This window comes from Lutra lutra, chromosome 17, assembly GCF_902655055.1.
Source record: "Lutra lutra chromosome 17, mLutLut1.2, whole genome shotgun sequence".
NCBI classification, from domain to species: Eukaryota; Metazoa; Chordata; class Mammalia; order Carnivora; family Mustelidae; genus Lutra; species Lutra lutra.
In genome coordinates, this window is record NC_062294.1 from 50,046,582 (window position 1) to 50,063,125 (window position 16,544).

Sequence of the window (16,544 nt, forward strand, 5' to 3'; positions counted from 1 at the left end):
TTAATGACCTCTCACCATTCATTCTTCCCTATTCCTTTATACTTGAATTTTTAAAAATGACTTAATTCCCCCTTTTTTATTTAGTAACTAATTGACTGTTTTGAGGCTTTAATTATAGAGATCTTTAGTAAGTTTTTTTTTGTTAGGCATAATGTGCTCAGCTGTAAAACCACATGTCCCAGTCTCCCTGGCAGCCGCTCGATGTGGCTGAGGCTCGGACCAGTGAGATGTACATGTAAGTAGAGTATAATACTTATGGGAGGCAGGAGCCTTCTCTTCCTGCAAATTGGTGATGGTCAGAATTCTAGCAGGTCCACGGCCAAAGGACGGGGAGCCAGAAGCAGCCTGGGTTCCTGAGGACGTCAAGGCCACCATTATCTACCCACTCGGGATTTCTAAAGAAATGAAAACTATCTTGTTTAAGCTACTACTATTTTGAGATTTTTGAATCCAAAACGACACAGATGAAGAGTCAAAAATAATCTCAAGCTAAGGGACTTGGCGAAGGATCCTTCTCCCCATCTCTTCGGGCTCACCATGCAGTGCTCCGTGGCTCCCTTCTCGCCCCAACCCCCTCCCTGAACAACACACAAACCAGTCTGGGCCCAGCCTTATAAATATTGATTTTATAGAAAGGACCAATTCAAAACTGGTCAGATGCCACACACCAGAAGCTTCCAGAACCACAAGGATGAAGAAAACAAAAAAACCCCAAACAGAACAAACGAAAATACTCCAGCCCAAACTGCCTGAAAAACCAAGGTCTCCCGTCGACCAAAGGATTCTAAAGAAACACATATGGCCGGGGCTGCAGAGACCCCAATACTTGAACGAGTACCCAGAGTAGAAGGAAACACAATCCAGAAATTCAAAATTCAAATTTCCGCCCCCTGCCCACCGGCCCCCGACGCTGTCAAGAGCGAGGCAAAGGGCTTCACAGCTTTTTGGAGGAGGGGAGGGGGAGAGAAGTGATGGCAACAGCTTCAGTAAGGGGAGGAGGGGAACCTTTATACTTCTACTTTTTGTTGTCATCGTTCTCCTCCCCTTCAGGGGAAGTGAAGAAACCGGTAGCTTTAGGTTAAGGAGAAAACAGTGATTTTTATTGTCTTAGTGGGGGAAAACATCTAGAAATGGCAGGCTGCCACGAAAAGTGTCACCTCGGATCTGCGATCTCACTGGCCCCCAGTTCCTAAAGAGGAGATGAGCCCTGGTGTGGCAGGTCAGAGGCGGTAACAGCCTTGCGCCCTGCAGCCTCTCAGAACACAGCTCCAGAGACAAAGAACTGGGGTGGGCAGGGGGCTGGGGGCGGAGGAAGGAGGGGGCGGAAGGGGGCCAGAATGGGGGAACCCTTGCGGAGTACCAAAATTAGCTGCCTTCTGCTCCCTGCTGGTGGGTCCCTGGGATGTAGAGGGCAGGGAGAGGGTTGGGGGCTGAATGGAGAAGTTGAGATGCTGATTAAAAAAACCACCCTACTCGAGGGTCTGCGGCCCTGGGTCTGAAAAGTAGAAAACCAACAGGGGTCAGTGGATCAGAGTGCTTTCTCGATCATCCCCCTGAACCCCATCTCAGTTCCGGAGGGGGATCAACGCTGCCTGCACTGGGGGGACGGGCTGGTGACCCGGACCTGGCCCTTGGCTCCCGGGGGGGGGGGGGGGGAAGGGGGAGGGGCGGGCATGGTGGGCTCTCCCCCCCCCCTTCCCCGGCTTCACCTCCCTTCCTCGCGGCCAGGCCGGCCCCCGCCACCGCCACCCGGCCCGTTGCAGGGCAGCACCCAGTTGTTATCGTGCAGACCCAGGCGGCAGCCCGGAGTCTCGCGGTCAGCTCGGCGGCAGCACATCCAGTAGGAACGTCCATAAGGCAGGTCATGGTGGTAGGGCTTGGGGTGCCAGCGGCAGAGCGACACGTCCCCCTTCTCGTATCTCTTGCGGCACTGCTTGCAAGGGTCATCACGATAGAGTGGGTCGCGGCTCCAGCGCGAGTCTGTGGCCCGCACGCCAAACGCCTCGATGATACCCTTGAAGTGGTGGCAGGTGCACTTGAGGGCCGCCAGGGCCCGTGTGGGCAGGAAGCTGAAGATCTTCACCAGCACGTGCTCGGGCAGCAGCAGCATGTACTGTCGCGGCTCCAGCAGCCGCTGGATCTTGAAGCGGATCTCCAGGAAGTCGTGGGACACGTGCCGGTACAGGCGGCACAGGGACGTGTCTGCGGTCCCCTCGGCATCGTCCGGGCCCGGCGCGGTGGCCGGGGAGTCGGCCGGGGGGGGCTCGGGGGGCCCGTCTGGACTGCGGGACTGGAGGAAGAAGAGCTGGCCGGGTGGGGGCGGCTCCTCGGGGCTGACCGTCAGGCACACCGTCTCCTCTTTCACATTCTTGGTGCCATCCTTGCCAAAGAAGATGCACTCATCCACCACCCCCGTCACCACCACATCCACGTGGAAGCCTGAGGCTCCGCAGTCCCGGGCAGGGGGCGGAGGGGGGGCCGGTGGAGTGTCCTCAGGCCTGGCAGGGACGGGCGTCTCCCCCTCGCTGGCCTCATCCGCCCGAGCCAGGAGGAACTCCACGTTGCTGGGGAGGGCATCCCGGGAGGGGCTGATGAGCTGGTACAGGTCGCAGGTGATCTTGTCCTTGGCCCGGGCCCCGGGGCCTGGGCTGCCCGGGTAGGCACAACCCGGCCGGCCCCCGCTCCCATTGGACAAGCTGCCGTCAGGGGTGCGGGGCTCTCGGCCGTTGGAGATACGGAAGGCGATGCGTACCTCCCCGGGGCCCGGCCCAGGCCTCTCCTCTTTGCGGAGGCCTTTGGCTGGAGGGCTGTCCCGCTGGGCCTCGAAGTGGGCCACCGCCTCGGCTACCCGGCTGCAGTCCCCGCCACCGGAGCGCCGTTCAGACCCCAGCCCCTTGGCAGGCCCACCCTGCTCAGCTGACACGAAGACCACAGGCGCCGGGGTGCCCGGACGCGGGTAGTTCTGCAAAGCCAGGGCGGCCCGCTGTTCCACCAGTGCCACCATCTCTGCCACAGAGAGCAGGTCTACGTCTTCGCCAGCCAAGGCTGGGGCCCCCTCAGCGGCAGGGGGTGCCTCTGGGCCCCCTGGGTCCGGGGGAGCCTTTGTAGGCTCAAGACAGCGCCTCCTCCGCTTGGCCTTGGAGCTGTCACTGCCCCAGTGCCCCTTGACCTTCATGGAGCTGGCCCGGCTGCCCCCACCACATTGGTGGGCCACAAAGAAGGCCACCTTCTCCTTTGTATTCCCGGGCTTGATGACATACCATGTGTCCAGCAGGACTCGCCCCTCATCACCAGCAGCTGCTGCTGAGAGGAGAGGGGCCGGCTGGGAGGCAGGGGTCTCTGTGGCCAAGGCTGGTGGGGTGTTCTCGGAGTGGGCAGGCCCGTGGTCTGGCTCACCCCCGCTGCCAGGCTCTGGGCAGGCTGACGGCTTGAGGGCTGCGGTAGGCGGGCGTGGCTGGTTCTGTGAGTAGGTGCCAAAGGGTCGGGGGCACCACAGCTGGAAGGGTAGGAGGCTGCCACGGTCCATCCTGGGGAGCAGTAGCAGACAGGCAGGCGTTCACCGCATTTCAGGCCCTGGATGGTCAAGGAAGGCTCCGCGGGCCACCTGGAGACAGGGAAGAGGAGGTTGGGGAGCTGGGGGGAAGAGCCTGCCCTCCTCCTCCCGCCCCAACCTCAGCTTCTGAGGGGACAGGCCAAATGAGCCCACTAAGAACTCTATTGGTGACCCACCACACAGGTAAGCAAGTGGAGGGCAGAGGGAACAAGGGCTGGTTTTTAAACACTTAGAACAGCAGTGCCTGGGTGGCGCAGTGGGTTGAGGGTCCGACTCTTGGTTTCGGCTCAGGTCATGATCTCAGGGTCAAGAGATCGAGCCCCATGGCAGGCCCCTCACCCAGCATGGAGTCTGCTTGAGGTTGTCTCCCTCCCCATCTGTTTCTCCCCTGCTGGCTTGAGCCTGTGCTCACTCTCTTTCTAAATAAATAAAATCTTTAAGTAAATAAATAAAACACCCAGAATGTAACTGAAGCTGGCAGCTTGTTCCAACCCTGCAGGTCATACTCCACGGTCCAAATGCCTTATGATCCAGGGGCCTTCTGCTGCCATAACCCTGAACTTAAGTGAAAGTACCAAATGACAGACAGTTCGTCCTCCTTCCATTTGCGCACCCAGTAGCCTGTTCCTGAAAAGACAAGAATTCCCAGCCCTGCCCACAGCTATGGCTACTTGAGCCCACGGAGGAAGGAATGAGGTAGGCTGGGCAGGGGAAGAAAATTTGAGGTCAGAGCCAGCCAGGCCCTTAAGAAACCGGCTCTTTGGGGTGCCTGGGTGGCTCAGACGGTTGAGCATCCGACTCTTGGTTTCGGCTCAGGTTGGGATCTCAGGGTCGTGGGATCGAGCCCTGCATCAGGCTCTGCACTCAGTATGGAGTCTGCTTTTCCCTTTCCCTCTGCTCCACCCCCCCCTCCCGCTCATGCGCTCTGTCTGGTGCTCTCTAAAATAAATAAATAAATAAAATCTTGAAAAAAGAAAAAAGAAATCGGCTCTTCACTTTGCTTGAGTCCCAGGGCTCCCTGAGAATTGCACCCACTTGCACAAGACTGTGTAGGTAATGAATTCCCGTAGCACCGGCACAGACCTGTGGGATAAGAAGGCCTGTTCTCATCTAGTTTCCTCTTCAAGTTGCCCGCAGGTAGATCGAGTGGGGAAGGGTTACTTATCATAAAACCAGGCCCTGAAACTTGGTTTCAGGACTCTTCAGTTCAGGGCTCTCTTAACAATGATCATTTTATTTTGCAACGACTGTGCGTGACCTAATCTGGAGGCAATTCTGCTAATGAGTATGACATGACCACTTTCCAGTGCAGGACTAACAGGCAGCATAGTCCTCCATCTGCATCATTTCCTGGGCCCATCTCCCTCCAGGCATCTTCAAACAAAAATACCCTCCAAACCTCAAATCTTCCACATGGCCATAGATCCGCGGTCAGCAAACTATGGCCCACTGCTTGTCTTTGCCAATAAAGTTTTACTGAAACGTGTGCTCATCTATTTACAGCTGCTTTCAAGCTACAATGGCAGAATAGTTGCAACAGAGGATGTATGGCCTTGCAAAGCCTAAAATACTCATTATCTGGCCCTTTATAGTAAAAGTCTGTTTACCCCTGCAGTATATACTGATCCCACCTATTGATGGCTAAGTTTACCATCCACCAACACATCTAAATGCCCAGGAATAGACACAAACACAGCAAAAGCGGTTTTCTGTAGTTACTATCTCTCTACAACTTGGCTACCGCCTGAAATCCTCCAATTAGTTCCTACCCTTATCTCCAGAAGATAAATGCCCTCCTTGAAATACCTAGACCCTTTCAAATCCTAGTTTAAACTTCCAAACCTATTAATATCCCCTCCAACAGAAGGCCCCAATCTCAAGGAACGCCTCCCAAATCCCAAGTCTACCAAGAACTCCAACATACAATGCAGTCTCCCAACCTCACACATGCCCCAAAAGACCAGTTTCCTGAAATCCTACACTCCTCTTCAAACACTTTCTAAATCTCCACACGTATGTCCTAAGAGAAGCCCCCCTCCAAAAAAACAAACACAAAACAAAAAACAAACCCCACATAACTCACAAAACGTAAAAGCTCCTTAGCACATAAGACTAATTCCAAACCATGTCTTTATCGAAGCCCAAAACGCCCCCCCCAAACACTCCTAAAGAATCCTCATCAATGGCAATGTGCAGAATTACTGCATTGCTCACTGCAGCTTATTAGGTACTGTTCTAAAAATCCCTGCTAATCCTCCCCAGTCTCCTTGAAGCAGGTAGTATCTTAGTCCCAGTGTCCAGATTTGAGACACAGAAAGGTTTAACCCCAAATCACGGGTCAGACAGGAAGGACTAGATAAAGGCGAAAGCCCAGGCACTCTGGCTCCAGACTTGACACTCCTGGATTCTTTAGTTTGCTTTTATGTCTGCCCATGAGCTAGCTGCCCAAATCACATAACCACCAAACATCCCCAACCGCAAAGGAGACCCCTACAATACAACAGAAACTTACAGATTACAAAAGAACCCAAACCCAAGCCCCAAGGCTCCCCCTAAGCTCAAGGGAACCCCAAGTATCCCGGACACCCACGCAAATACTTCAAGCCCCCAAATACCGCTTAGCTGCAAAGGGAGCCCCTCGATTTTGTAACTGCCCCCCAACCCGCCAACCTACTCAGAAGACCCGCGAAACCTAGACACGCCCCCAAAGTACCCTCACCGGTGAGCCCCGCCCCCCCAGCGGTGGGAGAGGGTGGCAACACACACGCATGCGCTCGAGAGAAGAGGGTCCGCCCCCTCACTCCTTCCCTCCAGACTTCGCGCGGGTAGGCGCGCGACGAGTTTTCCTCCGCCCCTTTGTTGACAGACCCGCGCGTGACGCCCCCAGCCAATGAGCGGCTACCGTTCGGGGCCGTGCCCATATAAGGAATGCCTTGGCGAAGGGGCCTACCTTCGAAAGAGGGAGGAGTAGGCGAGAGGTGAAGGGGGTGTGGAAACAGTGGCGTGTAAGAGAGCGTGAAACAATTCCCAACTCCTAGCTAAAACGGAGGAACAAGGCCCGGACGAGGCCGAGGTATCAAGAAGAGGTTTATTAAACGACGTTCCCTCTAAACAGGAGCCCTGATTGACAGTTGAGATTTAAAGGGCCAGGCAGCTCCGGGATTGAGACGCTTTTGAGGGCGGAAGGAAACAAGCAGAAAGATAAGCGTCCAGGTTTGGTTGGGAACCCTGAAGACCAAGATTCCCTGCGGGGGTCAAATGGACAGCAGGATCACTTCATCCTTGAAAAACAAATGGCAGACCCCGCGTCGACTCCCTCCACACTGCGTTCAGCGTCTGGGCTTGGCATTCAAGGCTCAGGCTGTATGGCCAAACGCACCTTTACATTCAGCCTTTTCCAACCATGAGCCCCAAATCCGACTCAGACTTAGTACAAGAAAAGAATATCAAATACCCCGACAATGCTTTTTAAATATTAATTACCTGTTAAAATGATAATACTGGGGATATAATTTAGTTAAATAAAATACTTAAAATTAACTTCATCTCTTGACTTTTTAAAATGTGGCTACCGTAAGATTTTAAATTACACATACGGCTTGCTTTGTATTTCTACTGAACAGCGCTGTCTAGATCCTTTCAATGCCGGGCAGATTCTAGAGACACCCAAAGGGGGCTCCAGGGCAGGCGTCACCTGTCTCCCCACCAGCCCGCCCCAGCCTTGCCTGCTTCTAACCATCCTGCAGGTCACAGCCAAGAAAGGTTTTCTTAAAGCACAAACCTGACCCTCTCCCTACCCTGTTCAAAACCTACCATGACTCCCCAGTGCCTTTGGGAAAAAGCCCAGGTACCCAGCCCTCCGCCCTCGCCACTCCTCCACACCCTCAGTGGGCCCAGATGGGCACCAGATCTGGCACAGAGAGTAGTTAGAGTACTTAGGCCCTGTCCCATCCTCAGCAGAAGCTATTATCCTCTCCATTGTAGGGACAAAGGAACTGAAGCAGGACAGGCTGCCCACAGAGAATGGGTGTGAGTTGGAGCAGAGATGTGAATCCAAGGAATCTGATTCAGACTGCTGTGCTCTGTTGTTGCTTTGCTAAACACTGTATGGCGCCCTACCTCAGCTGTTCCCTCCTCCAAGAAGCTGATCTCCCCACAGCCTGGGTCAGACTCCATCTCTGGGCTCCTCCATTGGCCTCCCGGCTTTTTATTCCTCTAGAGTCACCAACCAACCTCCTTCCTTTTGTGGTCTTTGCATTTGCTGTTCCCACTAACTGGAAAGCTTTCCCCTCAGATCTCCACATGGCTCAGTTCCTTATTTCATTTGTGTCTTTGCTCGAACATAACTTTAACATTAGAGAGGGCTTGCCCGAGTTCCCTTTCTGGAAACCTGCCACCTGCCCAGAGGAGGACCTCTGAGTTTCCGAGTCCCAGCCCTGCCCACTGATCTGTCTCCTCAATGGGACAGTGGACCTAGAAGGGCCAGAACAATCAGGGTCATCATGATGTCCCAGCAGCCCCGCCCAGCATGGGACGGAGTGGAGGCATCAAAGCTCCCTCCCCTGGAGCAACAAGTCCTAAACTTTCTGAGACCTGGGACCTGGCCGGGTAAACTGTTTCACACCCGGCTTCTGTCTGGGTCGTAGGTCGCCAGGGCAGTATTTTCTAACTTCCCATACACTAATCCCTCCACTAGGTCACCTTTCAGGGAATGCTCTGCGAAGATCCAGATGTCGTAAGATGTCGTGAAGATGTCGTAAAACATCACGACCCAGAGGGACTGAAAATTTTTTAAAAATAGGAAAAGACCAGACAAATATGTACCAAGAGACAGAAGAGAAGAGAGACAATTATCATTTAAAAAAAACAAACAAACGGGGCGCCTGGGTGGCTCAGTGGGTTAAGCCGCTGCCTTCGGCTCAGGTCATGATCCCAGGTCCTGGGTTCGAGCCCCACGTCGGGCTTTCTGCTCAGCAGGGAGCCTGCTTCCTCCTCTCTCTCTGCCTGCCTCTCTGCCTACTTGTGATTTCTCTCTGTCAAATGAATAAATAAAAATCTTTAAACAAACAAACAAACAAACAAACAATGGAGGGGCGCCTGGGTGGCTCAGTGGGTTAAAGCCTCTGCCTTCAGCTTGGGTCATGGTCTCAGGGTCCTGGGATCGAGCCCCGCGTGGAGCTCTCTGCTCAGCAGGGAGCGTGCTTCCCCGCCCCCCGCTCTGCCTGCCTCTCTGCCTACTTGTGATCTGTCAAATAAATAAAAAAAAACAAACAATGGGGGGAGCACTTGGCTGTTTCAGTTGGTAGAGCATGACCTCAGGTTGTGGGTTCGAGCCCCACATTGAGTGTGCAGATGACTCAAAATAAAATCTTTTTTTTCTTTAAGCTTTTATTTATTCATTTGTCAGAGAGAGAGAGCGCATGCAAGCAGAGGGAGCAGCAGGCAGAGGGAGAAGCAGGCTCCCCGCTGAGCAAGGAGCCTGACATGGGACTCGATCCCAGGACCCTGGGATCCTAACTGAGCCAAAAGGCAGACATTTAGTGACTGAGCCACCCAGGCATCCCTCAAAATAAAATCTTAAAAAAAAAAAAAAAAAAAGTAACAGCTGACAAAAGCAAAGGGTATTAGAAGGCACAAAGATGCTAATGAAACAACTGACCAATCATATACAAAAATTCTCAACATGTGCTAACAAGATGATCTCAAAATATGTAAAGCAAAAAAACCACAGAATGGCCAACACTTTGGCAAATCCACAACTGTGATGGGAAACTGCAATGTATCTCTCTCTAAGAGGTGGGTTGAACAGTAAGGAACCCAACCACAGGCTTGACACTCGGTGGGGCTGCCCCCAACCATTCGAGAATCCGGTTTATACCCCTTATCTGACATTTGAAGGTCCTCTTGCCTGCTGGCCCAGACCTGGTCACCAGGCTCACAGAGATGACACTGAGCTCACCAGGAGGAGAAAGAGGGCAGACATCCAAATAAACCATCATGACCCGCATGAATATATTAAAAGAGAAACTGATCACGGACTGTGCTCACCCAAGCATCACGCTTGGGAACCAGGCTTTGCTCAAGGCATTTTGTGAATATTAACTCATTGAACTGTCACATCATCTCACTATTCTTAAGCTCATTTCAAGGATGTGGAGGCACTGGGATGGCGAAGTGAGTGCCCTCAGACCCGGCTTTGCAGCAGGAGTTCCTGAAGCATCAGCTGTAGTCCCTGAGTGGTACTTTTGTGCGGATCATCTTACTGGGTCCTCAAACATGGGCAGGCCAGTGCCCCTCACTGAGCCACAGATGCTCGCCTTTCTCTTCCCGATTTATTTTTTTTTCCTTAGCACACAGCCCTATCTAATACACTAGAAACTTTGTTGATAACGTTTCTTGTCACTTTCCTCTCCCGAGACCATTTTTTGTTTGTTTGTTTGTTTTTCCCTATTTCATTTACCTGCGGGATCCCCAGCTTTTAGAGCAGCACCAGGCAGGAGGCCCCGGGAGTGTGTTAGGAATGTGGTCTCTCGTGCGGAACAGACACTTCCGCAGCTCTCTGGCGGATTCGCATGCACATCTGAGAAGGACTGCCCTAGCCCATAGGAGGTGTGCAACATGTGTTTGTTTGAACAGACTCCTAATACCACCACACTGCCCGACTTTACATGTGCTACGGGGGTCCATCTTTACATGTGCTACTGGGGACCTCTTGGGAAAAGTTGGCTGGTTCCAGCCAAGTTCAAGGATGGAATTCCTGCTCCCAGGACCGAGGCGGGTTGGTGCCTCCTCCAGGGTCCTCCCAAGCTATTGGGGATCTCTTTCTCCTGAGGCCTCCTCACTGCTGAATGACAATGACCTGGGTGAGTGCCTACCTTCCCCTCCACGCTGTGGGTTTCTGGAAGGCTGGGACCTCTCCTCAAAGGCACAGCTGCTCCAGCCTCCGCACTTGGCTCACTGGCCTAGTTCAGCTCTCCCGGCTGCATCCTTTCCATGGTAGCCGGAGAGATGGCTCCAAACATAAATCAGACCACATCTCCCCTGCTTAAAACCTTTCCGTGAGAGGCGCGAGTTTGTGAAAACAAGAATACATGTCCGGGAATCCTTCTCGGGAAGCTACTGGAGGATCCGCTTCACCAGAATGGAGCAGTGAGTGAAGAGAAAGGGAGCTATCAGATCAAAGAGAATAGTCTAGCCCAGAAGACCGGCAAAAGGAATCCCCAGGGGCGCCTGGGTGGCTCAGTGGGTCAAGCCTCTGCCTTCAGCTCAGGTCATGATCTCAGGGTCTTGGGATCAAGCCCCGCATCGAGCTCTCTGCTTGGTGGGGAGCCTGCTTCCCCCTCTCTCTCTGCCTACTTGTGATCTCTGTCTGTCAAATAAGTAAATAAAATCTTAAAAAAAAAAAAAAAAGAATCCCCAGATGCAGGTAAAGGGAGAGCCTGGGAGCACAGCCTGTAGTAGGTCTAGGGAGAACCTGTTTCCACAGATGCATAAAGAAAAAAGAGAGGCTAACAATGAACAAGTTAAGCATGCACCCTAAGAAGGTAGAACCAAGGGGCGCCTGGGTGGCTCAGCTGAGTTTCTGACTCTTGATTTTGGCTCGGGATCTCAGGGTCCTGAGATAGAGTCTGCCTGGGATTCTCTCTCTCCTTCTGCCCCTCCCCCGTTCTCGCATGCTCTCTCTCTCTCTCTCAAATAAGTAAATGAAATATTTTTCTTAAAAATATTTTTATTTATTGGGACGCCTGGGTGGCTCAGTTGGTTAAGCAGCTGCCTTCGGCTCAGGTCATGATCCCGGCGTCCTGGGATCGAGTCCCACATCGGGCTCCTTGCTCATCAGGGAGCCTGCTTCTCCCTCTGCCTCTGCCTGCCATTCTGTCTGCCTGTGCTTGCTCTCTCTCCCTCCCTCTCTCTGACAAATAAATAAATAAAATCTTTAAAAAAATATATATATTTTATTTATTTATTTACTTGAGAGAGAGAGAGATCACAAGTAGGCAGAGAGGCAGGCAGAGAGAGAGGAGGAAGCAGGCTCCCTGCTGAGCAGAGAGCCCAATGTGGGGCTCGATCCCAGGACCCTGGGATCATGACCCGAGATGAAGGCAGAGGCTTTAACCCTCCGAGCCACCTAGGCGCCCCAAATAAATAAAATCTTAAAAAAAAAAAAAAAAAAAAAAAAAGTTGGAAACGATGTCCATAGCAGAATAAAGCAAAGAAAGAAGATAGAGAATAAAAAGTAGATGCCTGGTTCCCCTCGCCTCCATCCCACAGTCAGGGTCAAGCCAGCACAGGCTGGGCACAGAAGAGGTACTCAGGGAATGCACTGGTCTGTGGTCATGGCCACACAAGAATCGGTGGCAGGATACCAGGGCTCTGTTCCTGGCCCTGCTCCTTCTAACCCCCACTCTCTTGAGCCCCGCCCCTATCCCCACTTGGTCCACGATCTTGATTCATCCCTCCCTTGGATTTTTGGCCGCCCTCTCTCTTCCTCTCAAATCTTCCTTTCCAACAGCTCGCTCTAACAGCAGGAATCATCCAAATCCTCAGATCTAGAGATCCGGGATGCAGACAGAATCCAGGCAGGGCCCGCAGACACCCTAGCTTTCCCACTTTTGGGGGGTGCATCCGTAGGTAGGGTGCTTAACCCCTGGTGCCTCAGTTTCCTCCACTGTAAAATGTAGATCATAACAGTACCCACCCACACGCTGCCTGATGAGTCAGAGATCAACCCAGCAGAGTACTCAATGTCAGCTAGGTACCAAGAAGAGGCTCAGTATTCTGGCTCTGGGCTTATTAAGGGAAGGGGACTAAACCAAAGACTTCGTCCCTCTTCACTTCATATTCTGGAAGGAAACTGACCCTGGTCCCTCATGATAGTCAGAGCACGGTCATTCCTTTGTTATTGTTGCGTACTGGGTCTCAACTATTAAACAGATATTTACAGAGCAGCTACTGTGCACCAGGCCCTTGTTCCGGGCACGGCGGGGGTGGGGGTGGTGGCAGGGGGGTGGTGGAGAAGAGAAGGAAACAGAAATCCTCGCCTTTGAGAGGCTGACATCCTAATTGGAGACAGGGACAGTAAAAATAGAGTGAGTTCCAAGGTGGCAAGTGTTATGGGGAAACGAATGTAGCAAGTTAAGGGGACCGGGAGTGGAAGTGGAGGTTCTCATCTTAATTGAGGGGTCAGGATGGCGTCACGGGGCAGGTGACAAGCCAAGCCTTTCAGAAAACTTGCGGCTTTAGGAATCAGACAGCAGTGGCAGAGCTGCTAGAAATACCCCCATTAGAAATGGTAAAAATATCATGTTGTATGAGTAAGCTTCGGACAAGCACAGGCTGGAAACATATGAAAGATGTCAAGGAAAGGCAAAATGACTTGGAAAGCGGACACATTTTCTAAGACAGACAAATAGAGGAACGGGGGCGGGGGGGGGGGGAGTGTCACATGACCTCAGGGGACCCAGCTGTGACATACAGGCACAGGGATGAGTGAGAGGCTGGCCAACTCTCCCCCAAACCAAGAGGTTTTCAGACGATTCACCAAGTGCTGAAGACAAAGTGTTAAAGACCCCTGAAGTTAATGACACAATGAGAAGCAGGCAAAGCTAGCATAAGGGGCTGCAAATGAATCAGGAAGAGAAAACCCGAACCCGGAAAATGGAAAAATGAGTCCCGATGCCTTGCAACGACGACAAGCTCCCCAAGGGCAGGGTGTCAGTCTGCACACAGCAGGCGCTCTAACAACATCGCAGACCACTCGAAGAATACACCCCCATTTTCCAGAAGAGGAAACTGAGGTCCAGAGGGTTAAATGACTTGCCTAGAGTCATACAGCTAGCATGCAATGAGCAGGATTCAAATATGGGAGTTTGGTCCCAAAGCACATGCTCCAGGGTTTTTCTTAAGAAAATAAAAATCATAAAAAGACCTCAGACACACAGAGTTTTGTAGGCACTACACATTTTACAAGTGCTACCTCATCAACTCTTTACAACCGCCCCATGGTTGGAAAGCGGCCCCATTTTGCACAAGAGAACTCCAGGGCCAGAGAGGGAACACAGCTTGGCCAAGGACACACAGCAGCAGAAGTAGGGATCGGAACCTGAGCCTATCTGAGGCCAGTGCTTTTAACCATAAGCTTTCCTATCACCGCCAGAGAATTTCTGTGATAAACTCAGGAAGCCTCACAACAAATGAACCCAAAGTGTTTCAAGATGAATTACAAAGTTTGCCCAAGTGCCAGGGAGGCTGGAATAACCAAAAAGGTTGGAGGGAAAAAAACACAGTTGTCAGAAATATTCCTATCACTGAAATACCCTGGAGTTGGGCCAGGCTGGGAATTAACAAGTGAATTATTTATATCTGGCTGGGGATCAGAATGGAGATGGAGATGGGGACAGATTGAGTTTCTGAGCACCCCGTTGGGGAGTCACCCTTGGACTTGGAACCCCACGGGTAGAGGGTGGGAAACAAGAAAAAGCAGATATGGGGGCAGACTGCGGGAGAAGGAAAAGGAGGGAGCCTGGCTGATGTCTCCCTCACTGGTGGTCCCTGTCTTCTGCGTTCTCTCTCAAGTCTGTTTCCCACTCTGTTCAAAAAAATGACAATTCGTGTGTATTAAGCACTTACTCCAAGAACTTTACGTGCTTACTTCCCTGAACGCTCTAACATTCCCGGGGTTACTGAGCCCATTTTACAGCAAAGGAGAGGCCCAAAGACTTGCCCAAGGTCACACGACAATGGCAGGGCTAAAATTCCAACTGAAGACTGCTTCTGTTCTGGAGTCCCCGCCCTTCTCATAACACTGTATTTCAGTACATGACAGGGGGCAAAAATCAGTGGTGAAAGCAGATTCTGGGCTGCTATGCCTAGGTTGGAATCCTGAATCTAACCACTTAATGCTGGATGACCCTGGGAAAGTTGCTTAAATTCTCTGGGGCTCTGCTTCCTTTGGGTAGAATGGAGATAACCCCACCTACACCTTAGGGGTGTTGTCAGAATTAAATGAGTTAACATGCTGGCAGAGTTAAGAAAAGGGCCAGACACTTCCCAAAGAGTAAGTGTTAGCTGTAATCCACTGCGGGGAGCCCCTGCCTGCTTCTTAGCTGGGGTGTGCCTAGATCAGTAGCAGGTTTTTGAGAAAAACGCCCCTGGGGTTGGACTGATAAGAAGCGAATCCATTAGCACCTGTGACCCAGTCACATTCCTGGGATGGGGAACTTCCCACCAACAGCTCCAAGACCTACCACGGACTTACTGCAAGGGAGGGTAACAACGTTCAGGAGCCTCCCCTCTTCTCAGTGGCAAGCTGTTCCCACAACACAGATAAGGGCACGAAGTTTTAGAGAAGGGAGACTTGCCCAGGTCACAAAGGAGAGACAGATTAATTGATCTGAACGCTGGACTGCCAAAACACAGAGAACGCACTACACTTTTCGAGATCCTACTAGAGAAATGAGAGTGCAAAAGGTTCTCTCTAAGGCCCCTTCTGGCCATCTTATCCTACAGTTCTGTGACTGTCCAGTTTCTCGGGAGTCTCTCGCTGGTGTAGGCACAAACTATCTCTCACCCAGGCGTCTTAAGCCACGCTCCCCACCCCACCCTCAGTACAGCAGCCTAACCAACACACCACTCTACCATTGATTTCTCTCTCCCAACACCTCAGCTTGCCCTCCTGCCCCCAATATGATCTGGAGGCCCTAACCCACTGCATCCACAGCGGATCTCTCCTTCGGAGCCTACAGACCCCCTCATTCATCTAGCCCTGACCCCCATTCCTTTCCGCATCCCCCAGGCTACCCGCCCCGAAACTGCTCCCTTCAGGGCCTCTGCCGGGACGCCCAGCCCGTTCTCCAACTCAGGACTCCCTTCCCCAGCTCTGAGTTCCCTTATAATCAATCCCAAAGCTCGACTCCCTCTCCACCTCCAAGACCCCTCCCAGCCCCCATTCTTCTACTACTCCCTCCGGCTCCCATTCCTCCCGAACCCCTCCCCAAAGCGATCTCTCGTCGTCCAGCCCCTTTTTTAGCCCCAGCCTCATCCTTCTCGCCACCCGGTCCCGAACCCCCGCCCCAGCTTTCAAGAGCCCCCAGCCCCGACTCGGGGTTCTCACCATCTCTCCGCGCCGCAGCTCTCTCGGCTACGCGGGTTTCCCCCACTCGCTCCTCTCCAGCCTCCCCTTCCGGGTTCCCGCCCCGAAGCCTGCTGGGAATTGGAGTCCGAGCGGCCACGGACTACACCTCCCAGAAGGCAGCGTGATCACGCTTGAGGTGGGGAAAAGGAGCAAGCTGGGCGGGCTGAGCACAAGAACGACTCTAATTCCCAAGAGGCAGAGAGGGCTCTTTGCAGCGCAGGCGCAGAGAGCGCCCCCCGCCAGGAGCACTGGGAGATGGAGTCCAGGCTCCTCCATTTTGGCCTGGGGCCCTTGGAAAGAGACTGAGCAAATTGCCAAGAGACGATTGTGAAGGGTGAAGAGTTGGGAAGGAGCAAGTTTATCGATTTCCGTATGCTCATTAACATAAAAATAAACAGTACCTTGTACTTTCTCAAACATTTTTCCATCTCTTCTCCCGTTTTCTTACTATCACCTCCTCTAATTTACAAATGAGAAAATTAAGCTTTAGGAGGGAGGAAAGCCCCATGAACTAGGAACCATTCAGCATCATTGAGGCTTCGCGAGGACAGGCACCTTTGTGTATCTCATTCGAGCACCCAGAACAGTGTAAATAGGTGTTGTGTAATATTACGCCAGACACCCCGCAGGCAACCCAAGTATTACCCCAAACTTGTAAAAGTTAAGGCAAAAAGAGATGAAACCTCTTCTCCACGGCAACACAGCAAGAAAGTGATTTGAACTGAAGTGTGTTGGGCGTGAGGGCCTCTACTCTCCACTAAGTCGGTAGATCGCTTCCCATTAAGCTGTATTTCCCAGTCCTCCCTCATTGGCCCTGAGAAAGAGCTTTCGAAAACAGAGCATTTGCTCTATCAAGGA

At 52.4% G+C, this 16,544-nt stretch overlaps 1 protein-coding gene across 1 annotated transcript; it reads right to left on the reverse strand.

Annotated features, from left to right (window-relative positions):
* Positions 1-607: 607 nt before the first annotated feature.
* On the reverse strand, positions 608-15,756 carry FBXO46 (F-box protein 46). The gene is made up of 2 exons (XM_047711497.1): positions 15,666-15,756; positions 608-3,604 (listed from the first exon to the last, which is right to left on the reverse strand). The coding sequence occupies exon 2, from the start codon at positions 3,524-3,526 to the stop codon at positions 1,706-1,708; it is 1,821 nt and encodes a 606-aa protein (XP_047567453.1). The 5' UTR covers positions 3,527-3,604; positions 15,666-15,756; the 3' UTR covers positions 608-1,705.
* Between the last annotated feature and the right edge of the window lie 788 nt (positions 15,757-16,544).

What these genes read in the sequence shown, in the direction of transcription:
- FBXO46 (XM_047711497.1), bottom strand. Translation starts at nt 3,526, where the DNA reads ATGGACCGTGGCAGCCTCCTACCCTTCCAGCTGTGGTGCCCCCGACCC.